A 19193-nucleotide genomic window follows, 5' to 3' on the forward strand; every position below is an offset into this window, starting at 1 on the left:
CCTTTGTGCGGGATTGTTCCCGGCTTTGCTCATTCCTTCAGGTGACACTGAGTGATTGAGAGCTAAGTGCCTTGTGCGTGTAGCCTTGCTGCGCGGGTGGCCTTCCCTGATGGCTTGTATCCGCAGCTGCGGGGACAGGCCGATTACTTCACCATTGGGAGGCATTTCCTGCTGGAACAGCTTGCGTACTGCGCGTAAGGACGTCACGTCTCTGAGCATGGTTGGTCCTGCGGATCCAGTTGGTTTCTGCGCAGACGTCCCTCTTCAAGGTGAGTCTTGCGGGTCCAACTGGGCTCTGCTGGGACCTACCTCTTCAAGCCGGTTCGTAAGTCTCCCATACCTGCAACCGGTTTTGGTTCCTGAAAATACCCGGTTCGTAAGTCTCCCAAAAGCCTTGTTAGCTCGCGGACCCGGTTTTCCCCAGCCGGTTCGAGTTTTTCTTCTTCTGCATAATAAAACACTGAACTCATCATTTGTCTGACGCCTCTGTTCCCTGATCGGAGCAGATTAGCCGTCGGTAACTATCTGTCGCCGTCAAGCTTTCACCGGCGGCCGTCAATCTCACACATACATCTCAAAACCCCCTTATTTATTCAACTTTTAATTAGGTTATTAAAAACCCATTACCTTAATTCAATGTCTTTCATCTCTCGATTCATCTCATCTTCAATCCGACACCAAAACCCCAAATTATTCACGACAATTTCACTCACAACCCCAATTGATAAATACTGGACCCATTTGCAAAATAACGACCCAAACATCGAAAAAACCCTAACCCAAATCGGGTCTAAATTAGACCCATCATGTGTAAAGGAAGTAATGAAAAAATGCAGTTTCACCAATCAGTCTCATATACCCGGTCTTCGATTCTTCGTATGGGCCGGTATCCAACGCGATTACAAGCACAGCTCATACATGTACAGCACTGCTTGTAAGCTGTTTAGAATTAGACACAACCCAAATGTGGTTAAGGATATTATTAAGGCTTATGGTAATGATAATATTGTAGTGAGTGTTAAAAGTTTTAAAGTAGTTTTGAATTTGTGTAAGGAAGCTAGGCTTGCGGACGAGGCGTTATGGGTGTTGAATAGAATGAATGAGTTTAACTGTCGGCCCGATACTGTTGCTTACAATAGTGTTATCAGGTTGTTTTGTGAAACGGGTCGGATGGATGACGCATCGAGGTTAATGGAGGAGATGAGTTTGGTTGATATTTATCCTGATATGGTGACGTTTGTTTCGATGGTTAAAGGGTTTTGTGATTCGAGTAGGATAGAAGATGCTAGTAGGTTGTTTAAGGTTATAACTGAAAAAGGTTGTTCGCCGAACGTTGTTGCGTATTCGGTTCTTCTTGATGGTATGTGTAAAGTTGGAAATTTGGAAAAAGGTTTGGACTTGTTGCAGGAAATGGAAAACGAAGGTGGAGTTTGTGCACCGACTGTTGTCACGTACACGACTGTGATACGCCATTTTTGTGAGAAGCGTCGGTCGATGGAGGCGTTGACTATTTTGGACCGGATGGAGGCGTGCGGTTGTGCACCGAATAGGGTTACGGTTAGTACTTTAATTAACGGTTTTTGTGAAGAGGATAAAGTGGAGGAAGTTTATAAAGTCATTGATAGAGTGGTTTCTAACGGGAGTGTTTCAAAAGGTGAATGTTATAGTTCGCTTGTGGTGACATTATTTAGGGTTAATAAGTTTGAAGAGGGTGAAAAGGTGTTTAGAAGGATGTTGGTTAGTGATTTGAAGCCGGATAGTGTGGCGTGTAGTGAGATGTTAAAGCGGTTGTGTTTGATGGAAAAACGAGTGCTTGATGCGTTTGTGTTGTGTGATGAAATTGAGAAGTTAGGGTTTGCTACCTCTATTGATTCAGAGATTTATTCTATTATGATGGACGGGCTTTGCGTTGAAAGGCGGTTGTTGGAGGCTTCAAAGCTTGCTAAGTTAATGGTTCAAAAACGTATACGACTTAAAGCTCCTTATGTAAAAAATGTAGTTGAGTATTTAAAGAATGCTGGTGAAATGGAATTAGTTTCTCATATACATAAGGTTGACTCGTGAGAGATCGGTTTACTGATTGTGTTCTTCAAGATCATTAAGCTCTTATAAAGTCAACTGTAGCTCGTCCCTCGTTCAATTTCAGATTTTAAGCTCTTATTAAGTCAACAGTTGCAGAAATGTGGTTTGTTCGTGTAAATGACATCTATTCTGTGACGCGCGGAGCAATTTTGGAAGGCAAAGCGTGACAGATTACTATTATGGAGACATTAGCGCCTTGAAGGAAGTATATTTTTTTGCCAATATTTTGGGGTGATACTTCATCTCGGACTTTACGTACGAAATTTTGTCATTGGCTAACGTATATGCTATAGTTTTTGCTTGTTTTAAATAATTATTGTTGTTGCCGGGCCTGTAAATGAGCCAGGCATTCGAGAAAACATTTGTATCTAGGCTAGCATTTAGTATGAGCTCCTAGAATATGGAATTGAATTTGATATGGGTGAATACTAATAGTCTATATGGTTGAATGCTTGAATTTTAGGATTTGAATCTGATATGGTTGATGTACAAAACATTACTCTGGTTAAATAAAATCTGCACAAAACATTGCCTGATTAATTAAAAATCTGTACAAAACCTTAGTTTGACTAAATGAAAATCCAGTCTAACGCGGGGATGTAAATCTTGTCAGGTTGAAATGTTCAAATTAAAATTGTGTAAAAAGCATCACCCCTGACCTAAGCACACTTAAAATCATGTAACCTAAACACGAACGCGATACATTTAACCTATTTATCTAAACGTGTCAAGCACGTTGACCGGTTGACCTGTTTAATGAAACATGTTAGCCCGAACTTGACCCATTTAATAGAAGGGTTATATCATCCTAAAATCTGAATATTTTCGTATCATATTGGAAATTGTCATCTCTACCGTTAGGTTTGTCTTCCTACAAGGACGCATAAGACTCTACGTCCAAAGTTTCGGGGGAGTTGAAAAATTATATAAAAATTAATTACGCAGACAAGTTAATGTACGAGTATTTGAAAGCAAAGGGATGAGAGTTTAGAGTTAAATTCTCCGGACGACAGAAATTCACCGTTAAAAGAAAAAAAGGATTCATCGTTCATGTTACCAGAAACACAATCTTAAACTTATACTAAAAACCGAGTTAAATGCTTTAACCAAATACTCAATTATATTTTAACAATTCTATATTTTTAATGAATTTTAGTTTCTAAAGATCTTAAAAAACCATATAACACAACTTTTGACACGCTAGAAGCTTATAATTTAACCACAGTGCTGAAAGAAATAATCAAATTTCGTTTATTTTTCTGTCTCCAATGTAACAGTTCTTAATAACTGAGGGATTCAATCTTGCAGGTGTTTTTATGCTTAATTCAATAATACAAGAGCATAGATCAAGGATACATGCATTATGCATAATGTTTTTGAATCTACCGATTGCACACCAGTTGTTCGACGAAATGCCTCAAAGAATAACCAACACATGATAACATGTATATGCACAGTTTTTCTCTAAGGACATGAAGCCCAAGTGCTTGATTCCAGCAAGATATTTTGAGTTCGTTGAGAATAACCAACAGTTCTTAACGAACTCAAGATTGGAGACAGAAAAACACCCAATAGCTTAGAAGCGAGTCTCAACGAACTCAAAATATCTTTCTGTTCATCACTCATCACCCAAGTGCTTGATTCCAGCAAGCAAGAAGCGCCCACGAGACGCCTGCTTAGATTCTTTTCATGGTCAGAAAAACATGTAGACGGTGGACTCGAAGACAAAGATTATAATCACGTGATCCGAGTATTTGCCGAGAAGAAGGATTTCATAGCATTAGACATGTTGATATCAAATCTTGGTAAACAAAACCGGCCAATGGAAACCTCAACGTTTAGTACAGTCGCTAACCCATTGGTCAAACTAGGAAGAGTAGACGAAGCATTGGGGATATTCAAGAACTTGGATAAGTTTAACTGTCCACAAGATAGTACAACCGTTACCGCCATAGTTTCAGCTCTATGCTCAAAAGGGCATGTTGAAAGAGCCGAAGGAGTCATTTATCACCATAAAGATAAAATCTTGGATGTAAAACTGTAACTTATTATTTACAAAAACCTACTTCACGGGTGGTCAGTTCAAGAAAACGTCAAAGAATCAAGACGCGTTCTCAAAGACATGAAAGGTGCAGGTATTGTTCCAGATCGTTTCTGTTACAACACGTTTCTTAGCTGCATTTGTAAGAAAAACTTCAAGTCGAACCCTTCCGGGCTTGTTCCAGAAGCATTAAATGTAATGATCGAAATGCGAACGCATTCAATCGCACCAACGACTATAAGTTACAATATATTATTATCATATTTGGGTAAAACTAGAAGAGTTAAAGAATCCGTTCACATTCTCAACACAATGAGGAAACCGGGTGTGATCCTGATTGGGTGAGTTATTATCTTGTGGCGCGAGTTTTGTATCTGACTGGAAGATTTGGTAAAGGTAAGCAAATGGTTGATGAGATGGTTAAAGATGGTTTAGTCCCTGAACGTAAGTTCTACTATGATCTGATTGGTATTCTTTGTGGGGTCGAAAGGGTAAATTACGCTCTTGAGTTGTTTGAATTGATGAAAAAAAGCTCGTTAGGTGGGTATGAGACGGTTTATAATATTTTGATACCGAAACTATGTAAAAATGGCAATTTTGAAAAGGGTAAAGAGCTTTGGGATGAGGCTGCTGCAATGGGTCTCACACTTAAGTGTTCAAGTGATGTGTTAAACCCTTTGATCACTAAGGTGTTTACGCCAACGAGGAAACTGAAAGTTAAAGGTAGTGATTTGGAAACACCCTTACAAAAAAAGTGAGCAAAGTTGAAGCCGGTTGCAAATGTGAAGAAGGGTAAGAAGTTATTTGTTGCCAAAAAGAAAGGTAAGAAGTTGATGATGCATAAGAAGATAAAAAAGAAAGGAGCTTCAACTTGACTGGTAACTGGTAAGTTTATACATCCAAGCAAGTAATAATATTGTGTGTGGATGTACGAACACACACATTTGTTGTTAGGTCGAACCTTAAACTCGGTATGTCCACGCAATGTCCTGTTTCAAGGTTACAAGATTTGCGTCATTCACCCTATACACTAGATTCATCTAAGATAACCTTATCTTTTGGTATTTGTATGATATTTTGTTAAAAATTCATCTTTTTTCAATGTTTTAAGTTCAATTTTACTTTAACCTCTCTTTTTTCAATAAAAGTTTGTTTTTAGGTTGGTTATTGAGTCTAGACTCCATCTATTTATATGGTTTTGTTAATATGTCCATGGTGTATAATTTAAGCTAAAGTGTCAACAAGGATTATAAAGGAATAAGGAGCCTTAGGATGGATTGAACAAAGATTTTATAATGATGTCAATACACATCCGGCTAAAGTGGTCGAGTAGATCAAAGCCACCATGTCCGGTTGGGTCAAAGGTCAAGCAAAAGCTAGAACTTTAGATTGGTCTATGTGGTGTAATAATGCCTTTTATTTTCAATATGTTTAATTGCTCTTGTGTTTTTTTGTTTCTTGTATTTGGTCTAGCTTTTTGCTTTTCTTATGTGTTCTTTATAATTACTTGCTGTTCCAAAAACTGTATTAATTCGCTATGGTCACAACTCACAACTTGCAAGACTAGAGATGGCAATGGGTCGGGTTTGGGACGGGCTTAGGTATTCCCAAACTCATATCCGATTATTAAAGCCCGTCCCAAACCCGTTAGGTATTTATTGGGTAATTACCCGTTGGGTTTTGGAGATACCCATCGGGTTTCGGGTTTTGAGTTTCCTATTGGATTTTGTTACATAACCTACCAAAATAAAGTTGAGCTGTAAGTCTGCAACTAGTTAACAGTTGTGAATATACAACCTTCAAAAATGTATCACATGATGTTCAAAAATGTGCATGTTCGGTAGCAGATTAAATTACTATCGTATAACAAAATCTACACAGCAAAAAACATCAAGCATTCCATCTAACACTTGATGTTCAAAACAAATTATAGAAAGGTCCATGAATTAAACAGGGTATAAAGGAAAAAAGAAACCTGATAACATATCCGGTTATTCATGTTTACATTTCATATAGAATTATGATAGAGCTCGTGTGATACACGGGTGGTTAAAAAATACAACAAAAAGTTAAATGTGATAATATACATAATAACATACCTTGTGGATTCATAAGATATTAATATTTTTCTAAAATACATAGATCAGTAAATATATTTGTATTTTAAAAGAAATAAAAATTGAAGGTTGCGAATCTATACCAATTATGAAAAAAAAAGGTTAACATCAATTCATCATAGTTGAGTTGGTAAGCCACAAACATTTTAAAAGCAAGATAATGAGTTCGATTCCCACCGACAACATCAACATCAACTTGTAACTAGTTAAATTTGTTTTTTTGAACTGCAAATTTCCATTAAAACAGGCCAAAACCCTTACTATCGAGTAGCTAGCAAGGGATGACCGAAAAACAACAAACATGTACACCGCCCATAGTTTCCAATTAGGCCAATCTACATTCAAATTTCTAGCCCTATTTTTAATCCAAAAAAAAAAAAAAAACTCAACGTTTTGATGTCTCCAAGAATGTTCTCAACCTGATTGGTTTATTATCGAATATAAAATTGTTTCGAGCCCTCCAAATACACCAACAAGCCACCATAACTATAGAATGTACCAACTTCCTTTTCTGATCAATATCCTGAATATGCTTGTGTATATCAAAAACATCTTGAACCGAGACCACGTTCATATGGGGGATTCTACACCATGTGCAAATGCTTTGCCATACCACCGAAGCTACAAAACATGAAGTCAAAACATGGTCGACAGACTCACCTGAAGCAAAGCATCCATTACACACAGTCGGTCCTGAGAGAACTTTTCTCTTTATTAGATTGTCTGTCGTAGGCAGCCGATTTAGGAGAGCGCGCCACGCTACAACATTCACTTTTAGTGGAACCCAAGAGTTCCATTCTAAGATGCTCATTTGATGAAGCGGGTCAACTTGATAAAGAAGTTTTTTAACCGAGGGTACTGAAAACGATCCCGAGTTATCACCACCCCATACCCACTTGTCTTGGCCGCCTTTAAATCTAAAACTATATAGTTTTTCCAACAACTCCATTAACTCGTTCACTATAGTGCCATACAAAATTTGTCTTTTCCAATTCCAATTTAAAGTAATCTCCCCATCTCGGTTTTTACAACGAGCAACCACCAAACAACCTTTTTCCACTTCCAATTTAAACAAATTAGGAAATAAATATTTTAGCAGGATATCATCCAACCATGCGTCCAACCAAAAACGAATTTTTAACCCATTTCCCCCTTCACCTTTGATTAACTTATTTAACGACACATGAGAGAATTCAAGAAAATTATGAATCTTTGCAATCGTTACCCACGTTCCGTTAAGTTTTTTATTATAGGGGAGTACCGGCCACGTCCTAGGAGTATTATGGAGTGCCATTATCACTTTCCTCCAAAGACTTCCTTCTTCCACCTTGTACCTCCACCACCACCTAGATAAAAGGGCAAAATTAGAGACTTTTAACGGGCATAATCCCAATCCCCCATCTTCTTTAGCGGTAGTAATTCGACTCCAAGCAACCCAACAAATCTTTGATTTACCATCTTTCCCAACCCAACAATCCCCCATTATCATGTTTTTGTGGGATGTAACTAGTTAAATAACATGTGAAAAGATTAGTATAGGTAGATTTTATTGATTGATAGTATAATTATTAATTAGAATATACTACACACACATATCTATATATATATAAGTTATGTCGGTATATTGGATATATAATCGGGTAAATGGGTCAATGTTACCGGGTAATTGAGTATATTACAAATTCCAAATCTATCCCAAACACACGAAAATTTTTAAAACTAATTTCAAACACGTCCTAAACTCTAATGGTTCGGGTATTACCCATCCCAATTATGTTGGATTTCTGGTTTTTCTACCAAGTTTGGGTTTCCTTACCATCCCTATGTAAGACACTCATAGATTGTGAATTATAATTTTTTAAAATTCAAATAACTATAGATTGTAAATTATGATTTTTAAAATTCAAATAACTAGCTAAATGTAAATGTGAACTGTTTGAAGGTCCCCCACTTTACATATACTACTATTTGTTTTGGGACCATTTTGTTAAAATTTTCAAATGGGTCGAATATTATAATAACAAGAGTTTATAAGTTATGTGTGTGACAACAGGGATGGGCATGGTACCGGACCGGTACCGACTAGTCTCGATCTTGAAAATCCCTAATTCTTGGTACCGGTACTGGTACCGAAATATTCGGTTCGGTACCGGGATTATACCGGTACCGGAGGTAAAAAAATCGGGAAATACCGGTACCGTACCGATCCCGAAACTTAAAACTTTGGTACCGATTCGGTACCGACGGTACCAAATCGGTACCGATTTCGGTACCGGTACCAATCGGTACCGGTCCCGATTTTGCTCATCCCTATGTGACAATGATCAAAAGGAACCGAAAATGCTAAATAGGAATTTTTATTCGTATACTAATTTGTTCCAAAGTACGTTCATATTTTATGAGGTTATCATTGTTTGCCATATTATTTGAAGTTTGGCACGACGTTAATTGATTACCATCAAAGGAGTCAATAAAATTATAAAATTACGTGTATGTCAACACTTCCTTATAAGTTATAATGTTAGCGATACGAGAAAATTATTACCAAAACGAAGTCTTGCAAATATACCTAAATTTTACAACGTTAATGTCACACTATTTTAGAATACTATTATATAATTAGAGCGGCATATTTATTCTTTTTTTTTGTGTTGTTTTTAACATCAGTGTACATAATTTTTTATGTTGTTGTCTCATGTAATGATGTACATATCAAAATGCATTACAAGTGTGTATCAAAATGTAAAGCTTAGTAGTAATGTAATTTTGATGCACCATCGCAATTATTTTGATACATGTATCCTATCTCTTTGTGTGTTTTTGCTATTGGCGTAATCTAAATGCATCATTTGTGTTATGTGTAATGATATAGATATGTCATTGTAATAATATATGACGACGGGGTAGCCCAAGGAAATAATAAAATGACTGAAACACATTAACGCTAAAAGGGTTAAAAGGTTAAAAGCTTCATTTCCCGCCCAAACTTATGTAAACAAGTACCCACGTGCTACAGTACGATGTCAAATCACTGTTCACATCCTTGTCCCCTCTAACCAAAGGACATGCTCAGATAAAGTATTATTATTTTAACTATGGACCAACGGTCCAAACTTTCCCGCCCATAAAGGTCAACTCTCTATGCAAACAAGAGGCTAACTAGTTTAGTTAACTGGACTAAAAGGCTTACATCTCTTCACCTATATAAGAGATGCTTAGTCACAAACAAGAAACAACAGATTTGGGCAGATAACACCATCTCCCTAATCTTCCATTCTTCCTTGAGAAATATGCTTTTAACTTATTTCTTTCTTACTTCAATAACTTCATAGCTTCACCAAGAACATCATCCTAAAACCGATTCAAAACATCACGGTTCTTGATCTTCGGTGATCTATAACAGCAAACAACTAACTAGTGAACCTCCTTCTACGTTTTGCAAACGTAGAGGGACACCACGACCTGTGTTAGGTTAACCTGAACCCTTGAAGCTTGTTAGCCTAACCAGTCCATTCACTATCATTGGTCTTATCTTTGTTGTAGCAACAAGTTGGCGCCCACCGTGGGGCTACGCCACTTACTTTATCATAAAGACCAGTAGTGTAGCTCCATCACCATGTCGGAAGGTGGATCTCCTGGAGAAGTCAATCAAGTGTCAAGAACACCGACACCAAGTGCCGGCCAAGAAGCTCCGGCGACAACCTCAATTTTTTCCACTCCGGGAGGAACTTCGAAGGGACCTTTGTTCCTCGATTTTTCACCTTTTCGAACTCCAACCCCTTCACGATCCGGAGTTCCTTCTCCTCATGCAGGAGTCACAAACACTCCGGAACGTGTTGACTTGACAATGGAAGGGGTATCACGACATTTCTTGCAACTAAGACATCTTCTTAACCAACACGTGAGCCAAGAAAGAGAAAGGGGATAAGAATAAGGCTAGATTATGACGAATCAGAGCCCTCACTGTCGCTCGGACGTCCACCTTCCCCTCTAATCAGCTCACGCCCAGCTGCTTCTCTTTTTGAAGCTGGTCCAAGTGTAACATGTCAACCCTTTAACCCATCTCCCTACACCTATGGGAGATCAAGCCCAACGGCTTTCCATTTGTTCACTTCACAACCCCTTGGACACAAGAACACTCTCGACCAAATATGGCAGTCACTAGCTTCAAGTGCTCCTCCTACAGCTACTACGTGAGAGCAGGCCATGTCGGTCTTGCCCTTGGCTCGAAGTGCAGCGATGAGCACTTCCATGGAAGCGAACCAAGCAGGAGCAACACCTGAAAGCCTTCAAGGCTTTAACCTCATGCCTCAGATTATGGATCAAATGATGGCACATTTCCCTTGGACCCAACTCATCAACCAAGCGTTGGGTACTCACCAAGGAACAACAAGTCATAATCCTGCTGTGAGGCTAGATGAAGATCTGGCAAAGCCTTACAAGCCCGGTAACTTATCATGTTTCTCTCAACAAATCGCCGATTATGACTTTCAAACAAAAATCAAGATGCCACCCCATATAAGAACGTATGATGGGACTGAAGATCCTGAAGACCACCTCCAAGTTTTCACTGGGGCAGCCAGAATTGAAAAATGGTCCCATGCTGAATGTTGCTTGATGTTCATGCAAACGTTAGTCGGATCGGAAAGAATATGGTTCAAAGACCTTCCTGCTCAAAGCGTTCGAAGCTTCGATGATCTGAGCAAAGGCTTTTTGGCCCACTTCTCACAACAAAGAAGGTACGTCAAGCACGACACTGTCATCTTTCAGATAAAACAAAAAGATGATGAGAGCCTTCGAGACTTCATCGAAAGGTACAAGAAATAAGGGTTACAATACGTGGGGGCTGACGAAATAATGAGGGTGGCAGGCTTCATGAACGAGCTGAGGAACATATTCGAGGCACATATTCGAGTCGAGGAGGCCGTTGATTTCAAAGATCAGCGAAAAAGAGCTCTCAGTTGGCGAGGCAACAGCCCCAACCAAAAGAGAGGGAACTACAATCCTTATGACAAGTATCCCCGGAGTTCAGATCAACGAAGACCTGAAGGCCGGAACCCTCCAAGCAGGGAGAAGAGTGTAAACTTCCCATCCTTAACCAAAACCCCTCAGGAAATTCTTGCCACAGAAGAAGTGAAGCACAACTTCCGACCTCCTCGACCCTTGCCCAAGAGCAAGAAAAACGAAAGTTCCACCCAGTTCTGTGAGTTCCACAAAGAAAAAGGTCACCACACAAACGATTGCTTTCAACTCAAGAGAAGAATTGAGGAAGCCGTCAAGTCTGGAGAATTGGCTCATTTGGTGAAAGGGGTCAAAGACAAGATGGCTGAAAGAAAAAGCAAAGAAGTGAATATGGTGAATATAGACCAAGGTGTTCCCCACAAACGACAACGCTTGGAGGCTTGGGAGCTTCAATGCATCTGCTTCCCACCGCCTCAAGGTAACTTACTCTCAAACCCCCTAACGGTGGAAGCGAACGTGGGAACACTCCAAACAAACAAAGCCTACATTGACACAGGGGCGGCCACAGAGATCATGTATGAAAGATTCTTCAACCAGCTGAGCAAGGAAGAACGTTCAAGGCTTCAACCCTCCGAGTCATCTATAAAAGGTATCGCCGATGTACCCTTGAAGCATTTAGGCCAACTAACCCTTGATGTCTGTTTTAGTGAAGGTAGGATGAAGAAAATCAAGCCACTCACTTTTGTGGTTATCAACACACCTTCCAACTATGATGTGATCATAGGAAGGCCAGGGCAATGTGTGTTCAACATGGCTGTCTCGGTTAGTCAAGGTGCTGTGAAGTTTCCCACCGACATGGGAATCGCAACCCTTCAATCTACTCAAGAGGTTTACACGGTTGAAGGGGAAAGCTCAAAAAGCAAAGACGAATAACAAGGCTTAATCATAAACCCCAAGTACCCTGAATAAAAGGTACGGGTAAACACAAGCCTCTCCAAAGAAACACTTTCACACATTGAAAAGCTGTTAATGAACTACATCGATGTTTTTGCTTGGTTCCCGGAAGACATAACAGGCATCCCTCGAAGCATTGCAGAACATTAGTTAAAAATACCCCCCGATGTTAAGCCTGTTGTCCAAAAGAAACGGAGTCTGGCTCCTAAAAGAAGCTTGGTGGCATGCCAAGAGGTTGAAAAGCTTGTACAAGCCGGGATCCTACGTGAGGTCAAGTATCAATCTTGGGTGGCTAATCCAGTCATGGTTCAAAAACATGACAAGTCTTGGAGGATGTGCATCGACTTCAAAGACTTGAACAAAGCATGTCCAAAGGATTGCTATCCCTTACCCGAGATGGACCTCAAGGTTGACTCTTTAACTGGCCATCCCTTTAAGTGTTTTCTCGACGCTTACAAGGGTTACTATCAGATTCTCATGAAAGTGGAAGATGAAGAAAAAACCGCTTTCCACACGGACAAGGGTATTTTCTGTTACCAAAAGATGCCCTTTGGCCTACGAAACGCCGGTGCAACCTACCAACGTTTGATTGACAAATCATTTGCTAGCCAAATTAGCAGAAACTTGGAAGCTTATGTCGATGATCTGGTAATCAAGAGCAAAACCGAGCATCAAATGCTTGAAGACATACAAGAAACCTTCCAAAACTTGAGAAAGATTAACATGAAGCTTAACCCGGGAAAATGCTCATTCGGGTTCGAAGAAGGCAAGTTTTTGGGACACATCGTGGGGAAACAAAGCATAAAAGCTAATCCCAACAAGGTCAGGGCTGTTCTCGAGACCAAAACCCCACAAAGCAAAAAAGAAGTGGAAAGCCTGAATGGAAGGCTTGCAGCCTTGAAGCGTTTTACCTCCAAGCTTGCTGAGAAGTCCCTACCCTTCTTCAAAACACTAAAGGGTTGCACCAATAAGAAAGATTTCAGGTGGACAGAAGAAGCGGAAGAAGCCTTCAACCAGATGAAACAACACTTGGCTTCTCTTCCAGCTATTGCAGCCCCTGAAACGGGAGAATTGATCTCTGTCTATCTCTCAGTTGCTGAAGAAGCATTAAGCGCGGTTCTAACCATCGAACGAAACAAAGTTCAGGTACCTTTTTATTTCTTTAGTAAAACACTAAAACTGGCAGAGGTCAAATACCCTCCTTTGGAAAAACTTGCCCTGGCCTTAATTCAAATGGCCAGAAAGCTTCGAAGGTACTTTCAAGCACACCCTATACAAGTGGTCACTGACCAACCCATCAAAAGTGTGCTTGAAAAACCAGAGAACTCGGGCCGATTGGCCAAATGGGCTGTGGCACTAGGTGAGCATAACATCACCTATGTCCCAAGAAAAGCTATCAAAGCCCAAGTCTTGGCGGACTTTATTGTAAAAATTCCAAAGCAAGTCATTCCTGAAATACATACAACTGCCACTGAACCTTCTGACCCCGAAGCCTGGAAGCTTTTTACCGACGGAGCTTCCAGCATCGAAGGGTTAGGAGCTGGGCTCGTCTTAATCAACCCCGAAGGGTTAGAATTTACATATGCTCTTCGACTTGAATTTCAGACCACCAACAACGAGGCTGAATACGAAGCATTGATCGCTGGTCTGAAGATTGCCAAAGAGATGAAGATCCCAAGCTACAAGTCTTCACAGACTCGTTACTTGTTTAAAGTCAGGTCAATGACAGCTATGTAGCCAAAGAGCCCAACATGAAGAAATATCGTGAAAAGGCAAAAGGGTTGATGACCACATTTCAAGAATGTACCATCAAACAAGTCCCAAGATCACAAAAAAAAGAGCCTATGCCCTAAGCAAACTAGCATCTTTCACATTTGCACACCTCACCAAGAAATTATTGGTGAAAGTGTTGAAAACTCCTTCAATTCAAGAACCGGAGGTTCAAGACGTAATCACCGAAGAAGGTCCCAATTGGATGACTCCCATAGAAAAGTTCCTCAAAAATGGTGAGTTACCTTTGGACCAGACAGAGACTGAAAGGGTTCGAATCAAATCCAGACAGTATGTGTTGCAAGGAGAGATCCTTTATAAAAAGGCCTACCTTGCACCACTACTAAGATGTATGGGCCACTGATCAAAGAGGTTCATGAGGGGATATGTGGAGCTCATTTTGAGCCAAGAACGGTGGTTGCAAAATTGATGAACCTTGGATACTTCTGGCCTACCATGCACCGAGATGCAACGAAACAACTCAAAAAGTGTGAAGCTTGTCAAATTCATGCAACGGTTCCCAAAAGCCCTAAACACGATCTAGTCCCCATCTCCTCAGCTTGGCCCTTTCACAAATGGGGAATGGATATTTTTGGTCTATTCCCACCAGCCAAGGGTGGGGTAAAATTTTTGTTAGTAGCCGTGGACTACTTCACCAAGTGGCCTGAAATCAAACCACTTGCAAAAATAACGGGCAAACAAGTCATTGACTTCATATGGGAAACCATCATTTGCCGTTATGGGCTGCCAGGAGTGCTGGTCACGGATAATAGGAAACAATTTGCTGAGAAGCCTTTTAGCACATGGTGCAAAGAATTCAGAATCACTCAAGTGTTCAGCTCAGTTGCATACCCACAATCCAACGGCCAAGTTGAAAGAACAAACAGAACCATCGTTGAAGGAATCAAAACAAGGCTGGGAAGGCACAACAACAATTGGCTTGAAGAACTCCCAAACGTTCTATGGGCAATAAGAACAACCGAAAAGACAAGCCACAAACGAACGCCTTATAGCCTAGTGTTCGGATCGGAAGCTGTAATCCCAACCGAAGTCGGAGTTGTGACTCAAAGAACACTCAACATGGACCTCGAATCAAACAACAATGAGACCATGTTGAATTTGCAACTCCTTGAAGAAATTCGTGATCAAGCCGCAATTCAAGAGGCTAAGTACAAGCAAAAAATGGAAGCTTATTACAATGCTAGAGTGAAGCATGAACGCTTCAAGCCTGGAGACCTTGTACTTCGAAACAACGAGGCCAGCAAAAAAGAAAACCAAGGAAAACTTGGCCCAAAGTGGGAAGGACCATATACAATCCTTGAAGCTCACAAGGGTGGATCCTACAAACTGGCCGACACAGAAGGCAAAAAGCTTCCAAGACACTGGAACGGCAAAACCCTTAAAAGGTTCCATGCCTAGTCAAAATGTAAAAATGTATTTCAAGAGATGTACGATTCTCCTTTTTGTGAAACAACAACCTCTTGAATGAATGATAAACTTTTTGTCATATCTTGTCTTTACTATCCTATAATCAGGTTGAGAACCTAGCAAGACACTCCATGGCAAGGGCCGTGTAAGGGGATGAGCTCCCAGGCCACATCGCTCAATAGGTTCAAGGGTTAAATGGACCTATATAAGGGGTGAGTACCTATATCAATTCGACTCCATGAGACTTAGAAAACTTTTTCAACCAAAACTTGTCTCATAGACAGGTTTGAACAGCCTACACCAATTCGTTCCTTAAACTTCAAAACAGTTTACGAAAACAAAAACATACACTAAGTAGTGATATAAAGGATAGCCAATATGTGCTTTTCACCTAATGAAGCCTTGAAGCTAAAAGTGACTGTAAGACTAAAACTTCTTAAGGAAAGTTAGCTAAAATCACATCAAACTAACAAGACAAGCAACCAACACACAAATACATAGAACATCATAGTTCATAAACAAGGCCATTCCAAGGCCATAGCTAAATAGCATTCATACAAAATAAGCCAATTAAGGCTAAAACGAGGAAATCACAAGGATTCCCAATGTCACACCCCCATTCTAGGCCTAGGAGTGTGATCCATAGTTGGTACCATATTTGTAAATAAATCAGAGTTACGGGTTTTAGCGGAAGACTTTATAAAAACAAAGGATCGATAATATAAAATATTTACATTACAAAAGACAAGACAAAAGTCTCGTTTAGTATTTACTTGTTTATAGTTTACAAAACCACCATGTTTTAATATTTACACAAAATTATCCGAGCCATCGAATTCTAGAGCTTCTTCGTCCTTCAAGCTCTAATCTTGATTACCTGCAAAATGTTATTAAAATACGTTAGCAACGAATGCTGGTGAATATGCTGATGCTAAAATATTTTCTTTACTTAATTACCCCTCGAGACCACGTAAGTCTCGGCCCATCTTGGCTTTGGAATAATCAAGTTAAAATAATCATCATAAACTCGAGTCTCTGCACTAGGTCACCTCAGCGAAACACCGCAGCGTTTATGACATAACTTAGGTACCATAAATATACATATGGCCATTCCTCACTCGGATGTAACTTAGGTCCGGCCCATCGTGGCTGGAGGTCGTGACCAAGCGTGGTGCGATGTGCCCACCGCATTCCACATATGTAAGGATCCAGACAAACGTATACCATAGCCTGAGGGTTGGCTTATACTCTTATTTATAATGTTTTTAGAGACACGAAGTCTCATGTAAAGTTTTACACATAATACATTTGTTTGTTTGAAAACAAGTTTGTATAAGTGGGGTGTATTCACCTTTTCAATGGGATCGGCTTCCAACACCATCCGTTAGTCTTTCCTTCACTATCTAGCACCTATAGTACGAGTATAACATTCATTAGTCGGATACACGTCCCGGCTTTAAGACCTCTAGTCTTATTTATCTCGATAAACCTTTAGTTCATTATCTCTTTTACTTTAAAACCTTTAGTTAAAAAGTAATCTTTATAAACATTTAGTTTATTTATAAAAACCCGACGTTTCTTCTTCTTTAAGAAACGTATTCTTTTCTTTATTATTTAAGTATACTCATTATACTTAAATAATATATTTTATAACAAAGAATATTTATACACATAGATATACTCATATATATTTTATTTCTCTTTCTTTATTTTCTTTGTTATTCATTTATTTGTTTATCGAGAATAATATCGACTCGGGTATTAAGCCGTTATAATATTTTATTATTATTTTGGTCGGGCATTATGCCTACCTTTGTCGGCTTAGAAATAACCTAGACACTTGGGCAGCACTCCGACACTACTCGATTTTCAACTTTCACTTGATCAACACTTCCTTACACACTTGGCACGTTTCTCGAGGCACCAATACTTCTTGGCACGTACTTCGAGGTAGTAGTCAGGATGTCGGGCATCACCTTCTTCTAGTTTGGAACGTCGTCGGGACGTGGCACGAATAACGAGGTACTAGGCACGGAAAACGGGGTTTCGGGGCACGGATTTCGAGGTGGATCGTGGGCACGCTTTACGAGGTAGAGAGAGAAGCTAGTGAGAGAGTAAAGTGTGTGTTTTTGGTGTGCAAATGGGAAGAGCCGGAGCTCGCTATTTATAGCGCTGATCTCGGACCCCATCGCGGTACGCGATGGGTCACTTGGCAAGCCTATCGCGTACCGCGATGTAGGCTTGCTGAGTCAGTGCCTAGACCTGCCATGTGTCGACACATGGCAGGCACCGCTTACACGTGGAGACACGTGGCGGACGTGCTGCCACGTGGCGGCAGACGCTGCCACCGTGTGCCACGTGGCACACGTGTCACGTGTGTCAGACATCCCCATCGCGGTACGCGATGGGTGTCTCCTCTGGCCCATCGCGTACCGCGATAGGTCAGGAAATCAGAATTTACACTTTAGTCCTTGTAGTTTGGAAATTGGCAGAACTGGTCCCTCGACTTTGGAATTTTGACATTTTTTGCCCGAATTTTACGTGATGTTACACCCAAGAAAATTTTCAAAGGGCCGTAAAGGCCAAACACAACCACAAGGCAGAAACTTTAAGAGTTCCATGCCAAACCTACATTGTTTAAGATTACATAATATTGTTTTAAAAGTGCTAAGAAAGCTACGAATCAGGTACTTAAACATCAGAAACAGGCTTTGAGGTACTAGCCTTACCACCCTTAGCCTTCTTGGACTTCTTGACTTGTGGGACAACATCAGCAACAGCCGAGCCTTCGAGGCTTGCCAAATGAGATCCGTCGCTTCCCCCAGATAAAGTCTACTCACTATCACCGGAACGGGAACGTTTTTTGGACCAGAAATCAAGCACCTTTTTAGCAACCTTCTCATCAAGGCCGGCTGGTTTCAAGCCCTGCATGTGACATTCGTCAAATTCAGGTCTCGAGTTATATTAGTTTTGTAAACTTTTATTTTTGTAAAACCGATTCAACATTCTTAGAACCTTATTTAGTTATTATATAATATTAATATAGACTTCGATATTGAATAAAATGATGTTTGTCATAATATAAAGTTGTTGAGAAAAACATAAAGGGTTTAAAATGACTTTCGTAAACTCGTTACAAGCTTTGGAAACCTTTAAACTCATATAATACATAACTGAAACTTGGAGGGTATTTTCTGTAATTATGTAAGCGTATATATAAAACCCTAACCATAATTCATCCTTACAACATCACCCAACCGCCACCCCCAAACCCCCTGCCGATTTCCGGACGCTGCCGCTGCCATCTCCAACCACCCACCTCCAGCCGCACCACCACTTACCTTTCTTTCCTTCTCGGCTCCTCCGACGGCCCGATAACCCCCCCCCCCCCACCAAGCCCCTCGGTTTTTCGACAGTCCTAACAGCCCACGTTTTTCCGGTGACCGGAAAAACCGGCCGGCGGTGTGTCGCCGTCCGTCTCCCTCTCCTCTCTCATCTCTCTCTCGCCGGACTCTCTCTCTCTCTCTCTCACAGTCTCTATCTCTCTCGGCCTCTCTCTCACAGTCTCTATCTCTCTCGGCTCTCTCTCTGCCTTTGTTTTTCCGGCGACCGGAAATCGCCTCCGACGACCCTCGCATCTTCATTTCATTCCCGGTATCGAGCCACGACTCGTGAACACGAAAAATGTATATAATTTGGGTGTTGGTGTTATTAAATTTCATATACCAAATTTCATATTTAAACTTGTTAATAATCGGTTTTATATTTGGTTTTATACGTTGAAACGAGTTGGTTTGGTATGGAATTAATTTGATTTCGGGAAAAGATGAGTAGTCGGG

At 40.3% G+C, this 19193-nt stretch overlaps 1 protein-coding gene and 1 pseudogene across 1 annotated transcript; both read left to right on the plus strand.

Moving 5' to 3' along the window:
- Positions 1–567: 567 nt before the first annotated feature.
- LOC143548507 (pentatricopeptide repeat-containing protein At5g47360-like) lies at positions 568–2268 on the plus strand. Its single transcript, XM_077039649.1, has one exon. It carries the CDS (start codon positions 637–639, stop codon positions 2062–2064), a length of 1428 nt encoding a protein of 475 aa, XP_076895764.1. The 5' UTR covers positions 568–636; the 3' UTR covers positions 2065–2268.
- A 1177-nt stretch (positions 2269–3445) lies between these two features.
- Positions 3446–5224, plus strand: LOC143548493 (pentatricopeptide repeat-containing protein At5g61370, mitochondrial-like; annotated as a pseudogene).
- The last annotated feature ends 13969 nt before the right edge of the window (positions 5225–19193 follow it).

The sequence above is a fragment of the Bidens hawaiensis genome, unplaced genomic scaffold (assembly GCF_021521415.1).
Source record: "Bidens hawaiensis isolate Kalapana, Puna unplaced genomic scaffold, B.hawaiensis_p1.1 tig00015188_1, whole genome shotgun sequence".
Classification (NCBI taxonomy): domain Eukaryota; kingdom Viridiplantae; phylum Streptophyta; class Magnoliopsida; order Asterales; family Asteraceae; genus Bidens; species Bidens hawaiensis.

Bases quoted from the DNA above. Each gene is read 5' to 3' on its own strand.
- LOC143548507 (XM_077039649.1), top strand. From the start codon at position 637: ATGTCTTTCATCTCTCGATTCATCTCATCTTCAATCCGACACCAAAAC.